The sequence below is a fragment of the Microtus oregoni genome, unplaced genomic scaffold, assembly GCF_018167655.1.
Source record: "Microtus oregoni isolate MIOR12 unplaced genomic scaffold, Mior012 000020F_ref0000438, whole genome shotgun sequence".
In the NCBI taxonomy this organism is placed as follows: Eukaryota; Metazoa; Chordata; class Mammalia; order Rodentia; family Cricetidae; genus Microtus; species Microtus oregoni.
Genome location: NW_024543079.1, coordinates 18,165,425 through 18,185,983, shown reverse-complemented (window position 1 = coordinate 18,185,983; position 20,559 = coordinate 18,165,425). Strand labels below are relative to the sequence as shown.

The 20,559-nt window shown below is 49.8% G+C and overlaps 1 protein-coding gene across 2 annotated transcripts in view; it reads right to left on the bottom strand.

Annotated features, from left to right (window-relative positions):
• Positions 1-20,559, bottom strand: part of Ninl (ninein like) — a 58,801-nt gene that overhangs the window by 20,528 nt on the left and 17,714 nt on the right. For both annotated transcript variants that reach the window (XM_041670477.1, XM_041670478.1), the window contains exons 2-11: positions 18,563-18,756; positions 17,973-18,069; positions 13,124-13,299; positions 11,716-11,782; positions 9,631-9,821; positions 8,786-8,938; positions 4,720-4,884; positions 3,990-4,126; positions 3,179-3,319; positions 330-504 (exon numbers count right to left, since the gene is read on the bottom strand). In XM_041670477.1, the coding sequence (XP_041526411.1) occupies positions 330-504; positions 3,179-3,319; positions 3,990-4,126; positions 4,720-4,884; positions 8,786-8,938; positions 9,631-9,821; positions 11,716-11,782; positions 13,124-13,299; positions 17,973-18,069; positions 18,563-18,745 (1,485 nt within the window). In that variant the 5' untranslated portion in view covers positions 18,746-18,756. The remainder of the gene's footprint in view (positions 1-329; positions 505-3,178; positions 3,320-3,989; positions 4,127-4,719; positions 4,885-8,785; positions 8,939-9,630; positions 9,822-11,715; positions 11,783-13,123; positions 13,300-17,972; positions 18,070-18,562; positions 18,757-20,559) is intronic.

The following is a 20,559-nucleotide window of genomic DNA, read 5'->3' as shown; positions in this document are numbered from 1 at the left end:
TGACCCATGGGAGTAGTACTACTAGGAGGTGTGGCCTTGCTGGAGGAAGTGTGTCACTGTGGCGGTGGTGCTCAACCACACCCAGTGAGACAGTTCACTTCCTGTCACCTGTGGATCAAGATCTAGACCTCTCGGCTCCTTCTCTAGCACCATGTCTGCCTGCACGCTGCCATGTTTCCTGCCATGATGACAATGGACTGAACCACTGAGTGTATGCAGGCCCCAATAAAACGTTTTTCTTTATAAGAGTTGCTGTGGTCATGGTGTCTCTTCACAGCAATAGAAGCCCTAAGACATCACAGTTTACACCAGGGATGCATCCCACCTACCTTCAGGGCCAAGGTCAGTTTCTCCCGCAGACTGGTTTCTTCAGCCTGGAGGCGGCCCACATCCTGCTCCAGCGCAGCTCTCTGCCTGCGGGCTTGCTCCCAGAACAGCTCCCGCTCCATCTCTACCTCTGACCGCAAGAGGCTCAGCCTTCCCCTGTACTCTTGCTCTAGGTGCCTAGGACACAGCACAAACACACAGTCCAGCTTGGAAGTGTAACTCTGCCTCCCTGGGCACCTGTCCTCGGAACTCCCCCTCTGTGGAACCCTGTCAATCTACTCAGAAGATGACCTGCGGCTGCTACAGACAGGAACATTGGTGGATTGCACCTCTCATGGGCTGGTGGAGGTGATACCCAGTCAAGAGGACTTGAGGGGTGGTGGTGAACACATGACAAATATCCAAAGCTGCCTGCAGAGCCCTGGGGTGAGCAAGTAGGCAGAGATCTCTGGGCAGGTACCCTGGATGTCCTCTGCCTCTCTACCTCCTGCATCCATGTTGTACCACACCATACGGGCAGCCCTGGCCCACAGCAGCCCTGTGACAGGCTTTTGAACCCAGATGCACATCAAGTCAGCCTCCTTCTCGGGGAGCCAGGCTCCACAACCTGGCACTTGCACACTCGTTCTCAAACACAGCTGCCGTCGAGGTGCACATCCGTAACTCCATTATGTCATCTTGCACACAACCCTCCTCACACATCTGGCCTTCCCTAGACCACAGAGAGGGGACCATGTGGACACAGCAGCCCTGTCCTACCAGAGCTGGCCAGTGTGGGGCATCACTGGCTGCAGGAAGGGAGGCAGGGCTGTTCTACATAGCGGCAGCTCTATGGGAGCTCTAGGGCACGGGGAAAGGGGAGCGGCTGAAACCTCACAGCACTGGGAGGCCTATAATACACCCCGCCTGACCAAGTGTGCAGATTGCACTCCTTGACACTCCTCAGACCTAAGGTTCTTACACTCCCTAAAGAAATAAGCTATCTTTGAGATACAGCAGGACTAGCCAGGCACGTTGGCCCAGGATACTTCTTATAACCACAGCAACTCAGGAGACTGAGACAAAGATTCCAAGTGGGAGGTCAGCTTGAGGAGATTAGTAAGACTGTCTTAAAATGACATTGATTTCATTTCACTATGAATCATTATAAATACAGATTATATTTATAAACTATATAAACAAAATATAAATTATATAAATAAAAATATGTACGTAAATAGCTTGGATGTAGTTCTGTAGTACAACACTGGCTTAGTATGCATGAGACCCAGGAAGAAGGGAGAGAGGAACGGTGTAAGACCTGGACAGGGAATCCTTGGGTTTCAATTGCATACACCTGTGAGTAATTGCGGGCAAGTTATGAGCTTGTCTGACTCTCCATCTCCCTGCCTGCCTGAAATGGGATTGAGATGGGTGTCGGGGGAGAGGTGAGGCAGTACTGACACAGACAGCACCACAACAGCCTGAAACCTCACCTCCTTCCTTAACCTCTGGCTTTGGGCTGCCCTACAAAAGTGCCAGGACACCTCGGGTGAAGGAAGTAATGGGCTTGTGGTTTAAATCTCGCATTTAGCAGAATACGATCAAACTGAAAGGAGGGAGGGGCTGGTGCAGTAGCGTGGAAATCATCCTGAAGAGCCTGTGGCACCCGAAACCCGCTGTCCTCAGCTACACTAAGTGTTGTCTAGGCTGCTGCGGCTCCAATCTGACCCTATGTTGTTCATCTCTTGTCCCTGAGGACATGCTGGCCTAATAGGCCCCTGGCCAGGTGGACTCAGGTGCCAAAGCTGCATTACAAGGTAAACAAAGGAGGATGAAAATCCCCCTGAAATCCCCTGAGCTCCCATCAAGCCTGTGTGGGAGGCTTTTTCTTGAGTAGCGCTCAGAAGACACGACTCCACATTCCCAGATGTCAGGACTGCTGTGAAGAAGTACGGCCTTCAGATGCCGCAGTACACACGGCAGGACACACAGACTCCTCAGCAGGTGGACGCCCATTCCGCACCAAGCACCTTCCCTTTTCCTCCCCTCATGCAGTGCAGGCCACACTGATACAAGCAGCGCACTCAATGTTAAGAACACAAGATACTAGACTGGCCCCACCCAGCACACGGGAAGAGCTGAGGGAAGGATTTAGGCACAGCAGGATTGGGACTCTGGCCTTGGGCAGGTCTCTCTAGCTGAGTGCCAACCAAAGATGGAGAAGAGGGAAAAGCGACCAGTCCTCTCTGGCCCACATCTGACACAGAGCTGGGTGATTAAGAGCATCAGGCATTCGAGCACATAGCTGAAGCTGGCCAGGAAGCCTAAGACTCCCACAGTGGAGCTGGGGATGCTCTTCCATACTGTAGCCCTACAAGTCTTCATGCCAGGGTTTTCTCCAATATCTGGTTAATAAACCCAAGAGGTAACTTTGTGTTTTTCTTTTCGGCCCACCGGGCCACCTCTCTGACTCCTATGGATCAGTGTAGGTGCTGTTCTTCCAAATGACTCACCATCTTGAAATACAGGCAACTCGAGTTAAGGCAGGACCCTGATAAATCCATGGACAGAGCTAGGGTTTTCCCGATGGCTACAGGCACACGGGGGACACCAGGGGTCACTGTACCGACATCACAGAAAGCAGGACACTGCTTGTCAGATGCAACGCTCCCTTTTAGAAAAGGTGTTCTCCAAAGTTGTCCCAACTTCCACTGGCTCCAGTCAAATGGCATCCTTGGCCCTTGGCTGGTGCCCCCCAAAGTGGGGTTGCTCACTGCTGCGGCAGCCCGGGAACTGTAGCTGTGTAGTGCCCCCCAAAGTGGGGTTGCTCACTGCTGCGGCAGCCCGGGAACTGTGGGCCCACACCTACTTGATTTTCTTTTCTGTGAGCTGTTCCAGGGCGGAGTGGCAGTCGTCCATCTCTCTCACGAAGTCCAGGTTCCTCTTCTCAGCTTTCTCCAGGTCCTGCCTCGCCTTGTCCCGCTCACGCATCAGCTGCTCCACTTGCCCTCTGCCATGGGAAGGACAGATGGGACACTGCTGTCAGCCTGACAGACTTCCCTGAGCCTCACAGCCGGGTGTGACCTCACTGCCCCTCAACCACCTCCGCTGGGCACTCTACCATTGTTGTGGCCGTTTTACCAGTGCACGTGTTAAGGCAGGCAAATGACTTCCTCAATGGTAAGCTAAAGCAGATCCCAGCCCATCGGAAAGGTTAGCATTCAAATGGACTTCCTTTTCCTGTTGCTAGCCTTGGCCAGGAATCCCTTGGCTATTCTCGGAAGCAGACCCCTATAAACCACAGGGTTTCTGCCTCCACAACAGTGAGCCCCAGAATTAGCAGAAGGAGGGTCAAGCTCAAATTTTCAAACATCAAAAAAGTGGCTGACTGAGGTCCTGGATATATGGATTTCTAACTGTATCCCATGTTTGAGGATGCTTTGATCTTTAATTTCGGGGACACATAATCCAAGCAGTAGCAGCAGTGAACAGCTCTGGGCCCTCAGGCCTCCTCTGCTCTGTACATCTGAGCTCTGGTCACTAGGGCAGGAGAGCAGGGAACAGGTAGCCTGGGAGCCACCAGAGGAAACTCAGGTGAGACAGGGAAGGTGTGACCTAAGTTCCCAGGAGGTGGACCTGGCCAGCGGGACCCTAATCCCCATTCCCTGGTGGGCTCTTACTGCTGGTAGCTCAGTTCTTGGCGGTAGCAGGCCAGGGCTGCCTGCTGGATGACACCATCAACTGTTAGGAGTTCATTGTCAAGGGCCCAGGTCAGCTCCAAGAGGTTCACCTTCTCATCCACACTGAAGTCCAGGCTCTGGAATCAGCAAGCCCCAGAAGACAGGGGGCAGTGAGGAGCTTCTCCAAACGTACTCTATTAATCTGTGGCAGCTCAGGGGCCCATACCCACAGTGACAACTACAGCCAGCACCTGCCTCTTCCCTCTTTACAAGTGTCTCTGGTTCTTGGGGTCTCCTTCTCAACCCCAGTAACTCAACTGGGCTGTCAACAATGGGCTTCCCCATGCTGTGGTCCCTAAGACACCATTTCATAGGTGGGTACAACCTCAAGATGGACAGAATTCTTCCTTCTACCTAAACAAATGTAAGATGCAGTAAGGAGCATCTCACCTCAGCACATCACGTGAACTGAGAATGGGGCCCTCCCCCTTTGAAACCAAGTTCCAGACTGTTTTCTCTGTACTTTTACTTTCTGAATTAAATTGTCCTACATTTATTTTCATTGCAAAACCTGATGGAAAATGTTCCCTTTGGGGTTCCCCTGCACAGGGTGGGGGTTCATCAATACCCAGCACATGCTCTCCTGCATTTATTCTCTGTGAACACGTGGCCTCTCGTGTCCCTTGCTCAGCCCCAGGGTTCTGGACACCACAAGCAGTGCATCCCAAACCTGTAAGATCTCCCTGCCATTCTGAATGCCCTCCTGGGCCCATACGGAGATGACTTGTTCGGGAAAGGCAAAGCCACTGCCATCGTCAACACTGGAGAAGAGGCGCAGGCCTGTGCACACAGACACGAGGGACGAGGTCGTGGTTGTATGGCAGCCGTTCTCCTCCTGCACATCAGAAGGAAGATGCTCTGAGCACTCGGGTGTCTTGAGGCTGTAGTGTCTGTGCCCTATAACACACATCTCACCTTGCCAGCCTGTGTTCAGTATCTTGTCTTCTCAGCCAGGCTTACAACAAGAGAATGCATACCCGCAATGACCGACCCCCTTCCCTTGGGAAGAAGCATCGCATAGCCCGGGATCTACCTGGGATCACACGGTTCTACAGGGGATAGAAGAGGGACTGCACCCAGTCCTTAGGCCCCAGCACCTGGCCTTGCAAGGATCCCTGGGTACCTGCTTTTATCTATCATTAGCACCTCATACCTGTTAGGCCTGAGTCAGCTCTAGCCAACACAGCATCATGTACAGAAGGCCAACAAAGGGATCTGGCTATTTCTTCCTATGTTAAGAAAGTACATGCCATCGTCGGGCGGTGGTGGCGCACGCCTTTAATCCCAGCACTCGGGAGGCAGAGGCAGGCGGATCTCTGTGAGTTCGAGACCAGCCTGGTCTACAGAGCTAGTTCCAGGACAGGCTCCAAAGCCATAGTGAAACCCTGTCTCGAAAAAACCAAAAAAAAAAAAAAAAAAAAAGTGCATGCCAGGAAAACCCAGACTGAGAAAGGAAATTGCAGACAGAAGGCAGACCAGCTCAAGCGGAACCCCACATTTCCCAGAACTCAGACCCACAGGCCAGCGCTAGGCAGTACTACAGAGGTTTATGGGACAGTAAAGTTGTCTCCCAGAGGGAAAGCTGCCCACAAGGCTTCTCTACTACCTGAACCCAAGGGCAAGAATGACTTCCCACCCTCTCCTGTTCCACCTAAGGTTCTTCCCCACCACTCTCAGCTGTAAGAGACCTTGGGCCTGAGGCAGGTAGTGCTTCCCTTATTCTAGGCCTGTGGTGGGGGACTGCAAGCACCCGCTGGACCCAGGACCACACCCCATACCCTGCATGATTTCGATGGGCTGCTGTGAACTCTCCTCGTCACCTCCAGTGCCTACATCTCCTTTTTCTTTTCAACATTCTTGTGCTGAAATAAGTTCTCCAACACTTACCATCCTGTCCTCGCCCCATCCTGGTTTGCTCCTTTCTTGGACCTGGCTTTGACAACTCCCCCAGACCAGCCTGAAGATGTTGCATCAATGTGCAGCGCCCGGGCAGAGCTTGCTGGCAGTTTTCTCGCCACCTGCAGCTCGTCTCCCTTTCGCCCCATACATCTGCTCTTTCACCTGGCCCTGCCTCTCCTGCACACCCAGGGAGAGTTCTTCTTGACCTGTGTGGCTGTCTTACAACCCTACAAAACATATTGCCCCATTTGCAAAAGGAAACAACATCTCTACCATGCCTAGTGATGACCACCTGTGCATAAGCCCTGATACCCAAATGCACTGAGGAACTGCTCTGTGCTCCAGCAGGAGGGCAGGACTGATGTGAATCTCTCTGGAGCCAACACATCCACATAAAGCCAGTAGAGCCCACACAGGACACGGTACGCTCAACCCTGCAGTCAAGCAGGTCATGCTGCTGAAACCCCTGTAGTCCTGAATGCTGCCCAAAGTAGGAGGCAGACATTCCAAAACAAGAGACATAAGAAGGGCAGGAATTTAGTGTTCTACAAACTAAAGTCAGAATCTGCCCTCTCTCCACCTTGGCAGCATGTGCCATAATATGCTAGAGCAGTGTGTGTGTACGTATGCACTACGTACAATGAATATAGGCTTATGTTAATGTTTACATATATTCACGTATATATTATGAGTAGGCGTGGATATGTGCCATGCATGCAAACGCACAGTAGGTTCATACAGTAGATAAATATATGCTGTGCTTATGGATGTGTCTACAGCAGGCACATATCTACATTTGATAAACAAAGAAGATCTGTGTATACAGCGGGTGCACATATGCAGTGAATGAGCAACTGTTCACAGTGGCTATGTATGTACAGAGCCTGCATGTGTGCTTACAGTAGGAGTGTATGTAATAAGATGTGTTTGTACATGGTTCACAAGAACAATGGATGTACACATGTCTACACTGGATGCACATATGGAACCTGTGCATGTGTCTACAGTGGATGGGCATATACAGAACCTGTGCATGCCTTCAGCAGATGTGTGCATACAGAAGGTATGGAGTTACCAGTAGATACAGATATATACTGAATGTGCAGAGGTCAACAGTAGGTGGTGCAGAGACAAGACTCATGTACAATGGGTACGCATGTACCATAGATGTGAATGTTCCCCCAGCAGGTTCAACACACGCAGTGGATGTGTAGGTATGGTGCACTGAATGTCTCTATGCTGGGTGAGACATGTACAGAGCCTAAACACATCTACATACAGGTAGAGTACATGCACACAGGTCTACAGCACATACACACATACAGTGGATTCACATGTGTCTTCAGAAAGTTCAAATTTACTATGGATGTATACATGTCCAGAGCAGGCATACACATACAGAAAATGTGTATATATAGTCGATGATGTATAGTGAACATATATGTGTACAACTGGTGAGCATTTACATTGTGAGTACATGGCAGATCTATGCATAAAATGGGGGTGCCATGTCTAAGCAGGAATGCATGCATGGTGGGTATGTGTGTACTCAATAAACTGTTCATGGACAGATGATGTGTGCACAGTGAGCACAGTACAGTAGGTATGGATGCATGCAGCGGAATGCCTGTGTTGTACAGTAGGTATGGATGCATGCAGCGGAATGCCTGTGTTGTACAGTGGTATGCAGGTAGTTTGTGAGCAGAGAAAACAAGATGGGAAGTTAGTCCAATATCCATAGTGCCAGGAACATGGGAGCAACTTACCGTATGCAGGAAAGGAAAAGAAATAAGGTATATGGAGAGGAGCTGCAACCTCTAGACCATGACCGCTGCCAAAGGTGAGACTTTGCCAGATGAAGAGGCAACTTCTGGGAAGTACATGGGACACACAGTCCTCCTTATATGCTAGCCTTGGGTGTACAGGTAGCTATTGGGCCTTCTAGAAGGCGGTTCAGACTCTAAGATCCCGTTTGATAACAGTTGCCAGTGATATCAAAGCACAGGAAACGTGGCCTCACTCAGAGGGGGATCCAGCTGAACCAACACTGAGTATGGCTCGGGAAGCCTCACCTTCAGGCTTTCAGTCTTGATTTTTGTGTTTATATGTAGTGCTGAGAATAGAGCTGGGATGGCACGTGCTGGGCAAGAATTTCACCATGGATCCACAACCAGCCCCTGGTATTTCTGACTTTAAGGGCTGATGCCATCTTGCAGTGCTTGCCCTGAGCTTCTTTGCCTCTCTCCAGTGATTTTAGTTAAAAACTGAGATTCCCAAATTCATCTACCCATACCAAGACCTGTCCCCAGAGCTAGCTCGTACTATGTCTTGGTGCTAATAAATAAGTGTTGGGCCAGTAGCCTCTGGGAAAAGTAAAATTCAGGACTTCAGGTCAGAAAAACCCCAATCCATACGGAGGAAGAATCCCAGACAAGCTATACTACTTTGAAACCCATCCTCAGTGTTTAACAGGACAGGGAGACGGTTGTCTCACTGAAAAACACCACTCAGTTGCACGCCCGAGAGGCCATGCTGAGGAGCTGCCACGTTTCTCACAGTGCATTATTCTCCGGAACGTCCTGAGGTTGATGCTCGGATTGTCCCCATGTTACAGATGAACACAGAGCCCAGAGAAGGTGAAATATGCCGTCAGGAATGCTCACCACCCGATGAGCTTGAGGTCCAGGAGCGCTGCACATGCACAGGTGTGTGAACACGTTTATGCAGCTTCTGGGCTCAGGGCCGTGACACTGGCACAACCATCAACCAGCACCTTAACTGGATCAAGGGCCAATACCAAGTACTGCTGGTGTTGGAATTTAATTCTCCCCTTTTACCTGATAATGAGACCAAGGCCTGTTTGGTTTGACCAGACTGGAAGCTTCTGGAAGTGAAGGAGGCTCATGCCCGAACAGGCCAAGCTGAAACTCTGCAAGACTCACTCTGCCATCTCCATCTTGATCCAGTTTGCTGAACAATTCTTCAAGTTCCTAAACAAAAAAAGCCGCCACCCTTCAGGACTAGAGAGTCACCTTGCTCTGTCCTTCTCGCTCTAAGAACCCAACAAGGGCACTTGGCTTATCCCAAACTAAACTGTCTAGCTGCTTTACGAAGGCTGCTCAGCTGGTCTGAACCCTATGTGGCCTTGTCAGAAGGGAGTGGACAGCATCTGAATGCCCTAACTCTACACTACACTCAAGTGTCCACTGGGGACAGGACCTTGCTGGAAACCCAGCCTGAGCCTTATAGTTCATGGTCCATCATGGATCCAGGGTAGGAACAATGACAGAGGGGACCTATGCTATCACCACAGCCAACTTCCTGCACAAGCCTTCCCAGAAGGATGGTGCACATACCGGGGGTGTAGCCAGGTCAAAGGCGCTATGTTGGACTGGGCAGAAGAAGAAGGAAGGGTATTTGTTCTGGGTAGAAGCCCAGAGTGAGGGTTTTAGAAGCAGCTGAGATCCTTGAGGGCAGCCATAACGTTGTGAGGATGGAATGTGTGGGGGAAAATGGACTCTCAAAGGAATTTCAAACCTATGGCCAACAACCCTGGGAGCCATCAAAAGATTTGAGGTTACAAAGAACAGAAGCAAACAGCTGTCTGGAGGTGAGCTGCTTTTCCAGACCTAAATGTGCCCTCTACAAAGACCAAGTCACTGGGGCAGCTTTAGGCCTTCACCTGTTTCTCAAGCCCGTGGAGCCCGATGCTTTGGCAGACCAAAGCCAGTTCCTGCTCGTTCAAGTGACCACTGCTGCCAACCCCAAGCTCATGCCAGATGTTCTGGACCTGGTTCTCAGGAGTGTCGAAGGAGGGGCTACAGGATTTCTGGGGTGTCCCGAAGACTTCACAACCCCAGGATTGCAGCTGGCCTGAAGCAAGAAAGGGTCACAGTTAAACACTGATAAATACACCCAATAACAAAGAAACCAAATGGAATACTTAGCCTTATGGGAATTAGTTACTTTCACAACTAAACAAGTAACATAAAAGCCACAGTCCTCCAAGGAGAGGTAGGTTCTGATAACACAGAAGATAGGTTGTATAAAGCGAGAGGTGCTCAGATTGCTTCCAGCCGGTTGAAAGGCTCAGAAAAGCCTGGGCAGTCCCTCGGCCAGCTCCTCAGGGCTTGCACAGTGGCCAGGAACAGAGGTCACCCCCATGCTAGCAAGCTCCTTTCATCACTTCCGCAAGCACCACTGATGATGGCAGTTAATCATACATTGTCTTTTGACTTAATGATTTATTTATTGCATATGCACTGGGGTTTTGACTGCATGTATGTCTGTATGAGGGCATTGGAATTACAGACAGTTGTGAGCTGCCATGTGGGTGCTGGGAATTAAACCTGGGTCTTCTGGAAAAGCAGCCATTGTTCTTAACTACTGAACCATCTCTGCAGCCCCCTACATTTTCTTCTTGCTTTGGAATCTTTTGCCACGGGCCGTGGTCTCACCTCCCCAGTTAAATTTCAGGATTCAATTTGTGTGTGTGTGTGTTCACATGTAAATATATGTTCGTTTATATCTGTCGGTGTACACATGCTTGCTGGTACACATACATGGGTGGCGATGTCAGGTATGTTAGTCACTTACCACCTTATTCTCCAGGACAGAGTCTCTCCATGAACCTGGGGCTTACTGACTGGGAAAGACTAGGTAGTCAGCCAGCTCTAGGAATCCCACTGTTTCTGCCTTGCCAGCGCTAGAATTACAGATGTGTGCTGACAGACTCAGCTTTCAGTGTGAGTGAACGCAGGTCCTCTGGTTACATGGTGAGAACTCTCCTCATGGAGCCAACCCCAACATGTAAGCACCATTTCATTATCTTTCATCACAGAAGCAATGTAGGCAAACACGAGTTTAAATATCACTTCCCTATAAAGCCTCCATATTATCTCTTAGGTACTACTATGGAAAACTTTTTGTGAATTTCTTTCTTTTTGTTTTTTTTTTCTTAAAGCAAAATTTTTTTAATTTATTTATTTACTTAGTATGTATACAATGTTCTGCTTCATGTATGCCTGTCTGCCAGAAGAGGGCTCCAGGTCTCATAGATGGTTGTGAGCCACCATGTGGTTGCTGGGATTTAAACTCAGGACCTCTGAAAGAGCAGCCAGTGCTCTTAACCTCTGAGCCATCTCTCCAGCCCCCTTTTTGTGAATTTCTATACCCCCAGGAATATGTAATACAACCGCCATCCCAGAAAGGTCCATCCGGCTCATGCCTGTGCACCCAGGGGCTGTCTGGAGCTCAGTATCACACACAGACCACAGCAGCTCCGACAGCCAAGAGCCCCTGGGCCAGCCACACTCTCCTGAAACTGATTTGCTCCAACTGTGGGAATCTGGTGGCTGTGTGAGGCTCTTCCAGAACAGAAACACATGCTACTCTCTGCTGGGGGACAACTCAAACCCTGGTAGGGCCTGAGGCGACCCCTTCACAGCGTGAGAACCTGCAAGCAGGCCAAGCAAAGCCCTTTGGTCTGAGACTCCTGGGCAATACCTGGAACCCACAGGCCATGAATCAGAGCGGCAGGACCCTGCAACCTCAGCCAGAAGCCTCTATCTCAGGAACTGGTCACGGGGAAAACTGAAGACCGAGTGACCGTTTCATGGCTGTGACACCAACATTCTAACCACTTCTGGAGAAGGAACCTATGAGGATCACATACATGAAACATGTAGGTCTCCAGACACTGTCCTGTCCAACGGTGGCTCTCAGAGCTCTAAGCAGACACAGCATGAGCCATAAAGCCACAGGTTACCTTGTGCTTCAAACAATTCATTCTGAGGCTCCTTAGCACTCTCAGCATCTTCATCTGACTTGAGGCTCTGCGGAAGAAGGAAAGAGTGTGAACACCCAGTGGGTGGCGCAGTGGGTGAACCATGGGAAAGAAGCACAAAGGAGAGCGGGATGGGAGGGGCCACTGGAGATAGGCTCTGGGATGGAACCCTTAGGTTGATGTCAACAGGTTGGGGTCCCACTAAGCGAGCTTTGTGTGTTATGAAGAAGACTACGCCCTCTTGAGAGCAAAGAGTTCAGGTGTGAGTTTGGGCACGTGTCTTGTTCTGCATACTTGGGCTCCTTAGCATAAACTACCAGCAGGTCACACTGAAAACACAAAAAGCTCCTGTATCCCACAGCAGAGTGTGGCTAGTTTTACACACCAGCATTCAACAGGAACTGTACAACATCCCACTCATGGGACACCTACAACTAATACTGCGGTATCGTGGCCGTGTGCACAATCCTTTACCATCCCTACTAGTTCAGAAAACAGAAGGGCTAGCCACTGACCCTTTAGGGGCTCTGGGGACAATACAGTCCATAGTAAGCACTGACACCTCGGCCTGGAAGACAGGGCCAGCAAGGATGTGTGATTTTAGTGAAAGCCCAACCACACCAGCAGACCGGAGCTAAAGCCCGTTTCTGAGCAAGTGCTCTGTGACCCTCTGGTTCCTGAATGAACACCTGGGTGACCAAAGCGCTGCCCCTTTAAAGCTGCCCCTAACTCTCAGAGGTCAGAACCCAAGGTGGCGATAAACACTTGCTTCCGTTCAACTCGGCTGACAACAGTGTTCTCTGAGTCTGCACTCTGAGTCAGAGATGAAGGACCACAATGAAGGTGGAGAGTCGCCAGCTCGTAAGTGTGTTCACCTCGCCTGCCCAGTGCACAGATTGCTTTACCTGAAGCAGGCAAGGCTCCACTGTTAGCAGCGAAAGGCTCAAGGGCAGTGTCAGCATGTGTGGACCCTGGTATATCCTGCACTATAGATTCCAAACTCCCACATTCATTCCTAACCTGGAGGCTCACCAACGGCTTCTTTTTCCATTCCTTGGCATGTAATGTTCCTCAGTTGGGACACCCTAACTTGAACTTCCCACAGTGAGAGGAAGGAGTGGCTAGTGAGCCACGAAAGAGAAGTAAAAGTCATCACAAAGTTCCCACTGCTCCAAATCTGAAGGACGGTGGCCTGCGATCAGGACTGCCTCAGATAAGAGAGTTTCAAATGAAGCTCAGCTGCCATGCATACTCAGGCTGCTGACATCTTAAGGCCCAAGAACTTGGTCCCCTGCCTGCATCCTCCAGGACCATGTGTATAGACAGTGACAAATTGACAATCACTGCCCTAATGCTGGGCAGTCTGGGTGGGGAAGGTGGGCTGACTCACCTCCACACTTTCTAGGGATGCAGACCGCCTCAAAGGTGACTTCACACTACCCTTGGCCTGCTGCTGTTCTGATCCATATTTGGTTGCAGTGGCAGGGTCACAAAGCTCAGGTCGGCTCCGACGGCCATACCACTTAGAGCCACTCATGTACTTTGGAGGGACAGCACAGGAAGTAGCTGGAAAGAGAAAAGGAGACGGGGCAGAGGGGATGGCTGTGAAGAAGGATGCTGGGCCTGCATGCCAACAAGACCCTTTCTTAGAAGCTACAGGTCAGAGCATCAGTATGGCTCACAGACACACTGTCGAGCACGTTCGCCTGGGGACGCAAGGACACTGATCAACAGTGGCTGTCCTATTACTTGAAGCAAAACTGGGAATGCCAGCTCGGGGAAGGGGGGAGTCCTACTAAACACCGGGTGCTCTTTACTTTCTCTCGAGCATATTTTAGGGAAACACCAACAGTCCAAGAACACGAAGCTAGAGAACTGAGGGTATTTTCCAGAACTCCTTCCTTAGTGTACTAGACTCAGGGCCACAGACTGCCCCAACAAGCCAGGCTCAGCCACCGTCGCAGTAAGTCAATTAGAAGAGCCAAATTAACAATAAAAGCAGGTATACTCAATGTGGTTACATTAAGAAAAGGGATAAAGAGACCCAATGCCCCCCTTGAGTCTATCTGCAGGGTCCTGCCTCGAGGTTACGGTTTAATTAGAAGGCAAGAGATATGCATAATTTGCCTATCAGTGATCCACCACTGTCTTGACTCCAGTCTCTCCTGCAAGGAGGTCTGAAAACCTGTCAACACGCGTGGACTCCTTCTGCTTTCCTAGAGACAAGACCCCTCCACACACAACTCAGACCAGGATTCAGCAACTTCCTTCCCTCAGTATGAGATTTCTGAGGGAAGTCCCAATTCCCTTAGCGTCTTGTTCCAAAGGTCACAACAGCCCGAGTGAGGGGCACATGTGTCTCTTTAGAAAATCCCCACTCTTGCTAGGTTGCTTTAGGATCTCAAGTCCTTAGGGCTAGAAGAGCTCTACAGGCAGGCATGGGCAACAGAACAAGACCAATTCTGCAGTCCTGTGCAGTCTGAAGGCCTGCAGCAGAAGCAGCATGGACTGCAGTCTCCAGACTGAAGGGAATACGCCAAGCCTTACACTTTCTTGTGGCTTCTTCTTTCTTCATCCGATGGGCACATCTACACAAGCCTAACTGAGCACACGTGGGATGAGAGCACAGGGAGGGCAACAAGAGAAGCAGCCATGGGATGTGGATTCAGAAGAGTTCAGGATCAGAACTCTGAAGGAGAACCCTGAGGAGACCTGAATGAGCCCACTGAGGCCAGGCCTGGCTAGGATGTTGAGAAGCCCTTCACAGCACACGTGACTCAGGTTTTACCAAACAGAGGGCAGCTTCATAAGATCAAAAAAACATCTGGACTCTTTCCTCTGTGCTGACGGTCACTACCTGTAGGCCCTTGGGCCATCTGAGGAATCTGGGTGACCTGAAGGCACACAGTAACTGGGGATGAACAAGGTTTAGTGGGGCCAATGCTGAGTTCTGCTCTGGATCTGCTGAACGGGGAGCGACGGTGTAGCATTCAAGGTGTCTGAACACACACAGGGCTTGTTTCTTCAGGACACCAGACAGTCATCGTGAGTGTCACTAGTAACTGCTCTAATACAACAGACATTGGCAGGCTAGACAGGGTCCTTGAAGGGACAGAGGTCATGGGGCATGTTGAGAAGAAGGAAAAACATCCATTCCACAGAAAGAAATCAAAAGAATATATGAGAAAATGACCTGAGTCCAGAATCAACTCCCGATAGGCAGAGAGAATAAAAAAAGCGGGGGTGGGGAGGAGGTGGGGAAGGACACAAGGTAAAACTTAAGCATGTCACTCACACTTCTTCGAGGGCTGTGGATACTGTTTCAGAGTCCACGCATGCTCTTTCTGGTCCTGGAGCCTAGACTCCCCTCAGAGGCCCTGCAATGCTACTGTCTATCTGTGGTGTCAATAACTCTTTTAATGAACTTCAATATCTTCAATAATCTGTCTCAGTGTCTTTAAGCCCCACTAAAGAGCCTTTAGTCACGTAAACAGAAGAACAAAGGCAGTACAGTTTAGTTGGCAGCCAGCAAAATGCCTAGAGAGCAGCAACACTCGCAAGGTCAATAGTCAGAGTTTCGGCCAGGCTAGCAGCCAGCAGAAACCAAGGTTAACAGCTAACAAGTGACCACCCTCCTACCTGGGAAAGCATTAAACATCTCAACTGAAACTACCTCAGTCTTCGTCCAGTTTCTGCCATAAATCCTATTAAAAGCCCCTACAACATGTATCTGCAGTTTCCTTCCCTCGGGACCTCTTCCACCCTATGAAGCTACTCTTATTTTCCCTTAAGAAATCTGGTTACTTGGCTCTCAAGAAGGAGCAATCACAGAACAAAGCCTCTCATCATTGACTGGTTTTCATTTGTAGGCAAGGTGTGGCTGGGTATAGTTCTCCTTCCTGTCTTTTGGGGAAGCACCTTCTGGTAGAGCTAAGATGAAACCCCTATCGTGTGCTGTGGAAAGCACACGACACCTGGGCAACCTAAGAAGATGCCCACACTCATCCTCCCCACCAGGAGGCCACAGAAGAGACTCCAGCCACCAGGCCATGGCTACAGCCCCACCCTGGAGTTAGTCAGGCACATCTGAAAACGGTGTAACTTGCTATGCTTCTCCTCTTCACGGCTTCCTCGTGTCCGACGGCCCCGTTTATATCTCTGTTGTCCATGGTCAGGCTCCACACAGACCTCACACTGCAGTTACTCTCCATCTTCATCCACAGACAGGGGCACTTCCCTCACAGCCGGGAACCATGGAGGAAAACACATGCTCCTCTCGCAACAGTCCTACGGATCTCACCCGAGCATCCCGAGGAGAACTCACCCTCCACGGGCAGAAGCACTACTCAGGAAAGGGTACCATCGGGCTCTTCAGCACAGAAGCAACAATGGCAGAGCAATGGTAACAGTCACTGGGCAGTGTCTAATGCCTATAGCAGCCTTGGCGCTCTCCCATGAGGTGGAGCAGAGTAAGTCACCCGGATCCAGCATATCACACCAGTCCATTACAACACCAACTTGATATGCATCCCATAGGATCCTGCAGGAGCCTCACTGCCTGGCCAGAACGCAGCATACCTATGTGCCATTATTAAGAGTACAGACTACTGAGAAAGTACAATAGAGTTGGAAAGTCAAGTGCATTTAGTTACATGATCACCAATGGCCTTTAACAAAAGAATGGGAGAACAGAAGTACAGGGTGGCTCTTCCAGACTGCTGTATAGCTAGTTCCTCCAAGTTGAAACACTCCTTCCTCCAGCGAGGAGGGAGGTTCACAAGACTGCCAAAGCTCACGAAGCTTATCAGACTGAGGAAGCTCAGGAAGACACTAGGTTCACAAGACTTGAAGTTCAAGGCTATATCAGCCCTGAGCAGCAGCTTGGGGAAAGAGGCTGGTGGGGGTTGGGGGAATCATCCATGCTCCTGTGAGTAACCCCACTAATCTAGAGGTCACACAACAGAGATGGGCAGTGTTTCAGGAAAGGCATGGAGCTGCTTCGTTGAGAAAAGCTCAAATTCTATCACAAGGAAGAAAAAGAACTGGTACTGGCGGGGAAGAAATGCAGATCAAAGTGGCTCTCTTCTTGGGGAAAACAGGGCTTGCTCCAGAGAGTTTCAAGCTGTGAAGCGACACCTGGCAGGAGGTCACATGGCAGGAAGTAGGGTACCTTTTATCTTTGATCCAACATAGGGGCTGGGTCTCACTTTCCAAAGTGACATTCTGATATCCCAGTTACCATCCAAACTCTGGATCAGGAAAGACTACAAGCCCTCTTCACATGTTTGGAGAGAAAGATAGGAGAGAAACACTTGTGCACGCAGTGTGGGGCTGGCAGCTGACACAGACCCCAGGGCTCTGTGGCCTGTGCCTGGAGTCTCTGCAATCAGAGAGGAGGTGAAGAAGGGACAGTTGATGTCATCCAGAGCAAGAAGCACAGTGTTCTGTGTGCACAGAGCTCAGGGATGGTGGACAGCAGGGACACAAACCCAAGTCACCAGGTACTAACGACAGGTCAGGGATAAATGTCCTCTCGGATATGGAACTTCTAAGAGGGAAGAAATGGATATAAAATACTCGTGAGGCTCAAGGCCTCGCACCAGTCCCTGTGACTTTCACATTACTCATCTCCATGCCTCTGCTCCTGACCAGGGTCCTTTAACCTGCTACATGGCCACTCTACAGACCAGAGGGGATAGTTGTTCAGTGAGCCCTGAAATCACCACTGTCCACCTGATACAGTCCTCATGTCCCTAAACAGACCTGCCTCCAGTTCCGTCCAACCAGGCCCACTGTTCTTGGACCTCACCACCAAGGCCCTGAGCCTGCTGGCTTCCTGCCACGATACAGTAGTACTTATTACGTTCCTGCCCCACAAATATTTCCGCAATGGGACTCCTGTTAGCCGTGTTAGCACACTGTAACACCACTGGCTATGACTGCAGAAGCTATGGTCCAGAACAGAAGGTCAGGCTATGTGCTTGGTACCACAGAGCCCTGGGGCTCCCACCTCTCCCTGCTCCGCACCCCTCAGCTCACTTGTCAGTGGCCCCTACCAGGAATGCACGTTACAGCCTATGACATTCACAGAAGAGCAAACTCCAGGTATTTTGCTCAAGTCCACACGACTTGACGGTAACAGAGAGAGAGGCTAGACTTTAGAACAGTGAAGCTACGCTCTGAAAGACCGCAGATGAACACAGGAAAGAGACTCAAGCACTTAGAGGAAATCCTCTTACCTGACTCGGAGGAACTACCTTCTTCATCAGAGGGTCCTACGCCAGAGCCAGAGGATAGCACAGCCACAAAACCTTCCTTAAATTCCTCGAAGTTGACCTGCAGGAATTAGGGTAAGGAGAAGACACTGTTATTTTCCACCGATTCACATTTAATTTGATGGACAAAACAAACAAACAAAACAACCTTGATTCTTTTTTTTCTCAAAAGACGTCTGACCGTTGCCTTCTGTAGTGAAACATTCGCCTCACTTTCCAAATATGTACAATATGTATTTAAATCATTTTCACTAAAAGACTCTAGGACAGAAGGCAAATGTGAACCACCATACCACCACTAAATAAACAACTTTACAAAACCAAAGCAAACAACACAATTAGAGAACACCAGCAGGGTGTGGTGGCTCACCTCCACATGGTCGATGCGGCTGCTTACATTCCCTCAAGTTCTTTCTACAATCCCCAGAACAACCCTGGTTCACTGCTGGTGACTTTCCTTTCACAGTTATCTTTCTATGGGTGCTGGGTACCAGGTGCCCATGTCAGTGGCACAGCTCTGCCTCCACTCTCTCTCAGGACGAGCCCACACTCACCCTGGCCAAGCAGTCATTTCCAAGAAGAATCTGAAGAAGTGCTGGCAGCTGCTCTTCCAGGCCAAGCTTAGTGCAGAGCTGGGTCAGCTCTTCTTGGTCCAGAAACCCGGTCCCTGTGGTGTCGCAGCTACGGTAGACGTCCCTGAGCTGTGAGACATAGTGGTTCTCTTCTTCGTTGTCCATCCCATAGCAGGCTGGTCACGAAGGAGAAAAGTACATCGTCAGGATAGGCTTCTTGGCCCCACTCCTCTCATGCCTACATGTTGGACAAAAGCAGGTTCCAGAGCTATTGTGTCCAAAGGCATCAGGAGCCCTTTTGGGGTCAAGTGCAACTGAAAGAATCAGCTTCTCTTTGCAGGAGATGCTAGTGTCTATGACAGGGGTCCAAGTCATTCATTGATCAGCAGTTACAAGAAAAGGAGTTTTGTTCTTGTGTTTTTTGTTTATTTGTTTGTTTGTTTTTTAGAAAAACTGTAGAATATCCAGAAAACAGATAAAGTCTAGTACTATGGCTCGTGCCTACCAACCCAGCTATATATGGGCTGAAGCAGAGGACTGCTTGATCCCCAGAGTCTGAGGTCAGCCTGGATAACATAGCAATATCCTATCTTCAAGAAAGAAAAGAGGAAGGGAGAATGGAGTGAGGGAGAGAGGAAAGAAGAAGGCAGAGGAGGAGGATGGAGGAGAAAGAGATACGCACAAAAAGAGCTCAAACCATTCACAATTCCAATACCTAGAAAAATTGTTAGCAATATTTTGGAGAGCAAACACCATTTTTCAACACACACACACACTTACTTTCCTTTTACCTTATAAACACAAGGTCTCTCCTTTATACATAAAAATACCTACCTGTATAGGACATGAATTCCTTTGTGGGTATAACGGGCCTATAAATACAAGCAAATGTGTCTCAGTCCTGTAAGCTGCCCAGGCACACGGTCAGGAAGAACTCTATAGTATACCATGCCATAAGTACGGCTTACAACCTAGAGTCTGTAACTGGCATCTGACAGTTTGTCCCAAGAGTGTGCTGCCCCTAGGGAGTCCCTGTCAACCTACATGAAACTGTAGGACACTCAGGGAGTGTGTGTAGAGAATCACTAGATGTGCAAACTCATGCTTCCAGTGTTACCAGAGGGCTGACAAAGTACTTCCTGTTCTACCTCATTTTTACATAATTGCCTACTCTAAGACCCTATTTCCAAAAGAGCCAGATTCTGAGGTATGGAGGGCATTAAAGCTTCAACTTAGGAATTTGGGTGGGACACAACTCAACCTAATGGTGACTACTCCCCCTCCCTCTCCCTCTGGTCTCCCAGCAGCTCACACAGGCACCCTCCCATGTCTTCTCCAGGATCTGCTCAGCAGGTCTTCTCTAGGCTTCTTACAATGTCTAACTCAAGGAGGCACATGATCCTTACAGTCATGCACTTTCTGCCATGACAATGCTCATGATGACAGCCACCAACTTTCATCCTGGCCTAGTACAGCTGATGTTTTCCTGCAACCCCTAGAGTGGTACTATTGGTATGTCCACTCTCTGAGAAGCTATATGGCCTCAGTCAAATACCTTCATCTCTCTGGGCCTAGGCTTCCAGATATATCAAATGAAGAAGCCAAACCTGATCCAAGGCACCTCTGTGATCCAAACTTCTGACTGTCTTGTGCCCAGAACAACACCTTCTGAGGCCCTGATCCTACACAGGGCTCTAGAAGCAACCACTTGTGTGTATAAGACGCAGGCTGAGTGCAGTTCCCGGGCCCAGCGCTTGGTCACAGTCATCCACTGACTTGCTCAGTAGAAGCCTGGCTCCCAAAAGATCCTCCAGCAATGGCTCCTTTCCCTTGGTTACTCTGTGCTAAGAAGAAAGCATTCTGGTTCTTTTCTCTTCTTTGCAGACACGGGCTCTGAGAAACTGCTGCCCTCTGTGCACACTGCACAATGACTAAGCAGATAACCCTCAATGCCAGGGTGACAGGCACTCCAAGGCAGC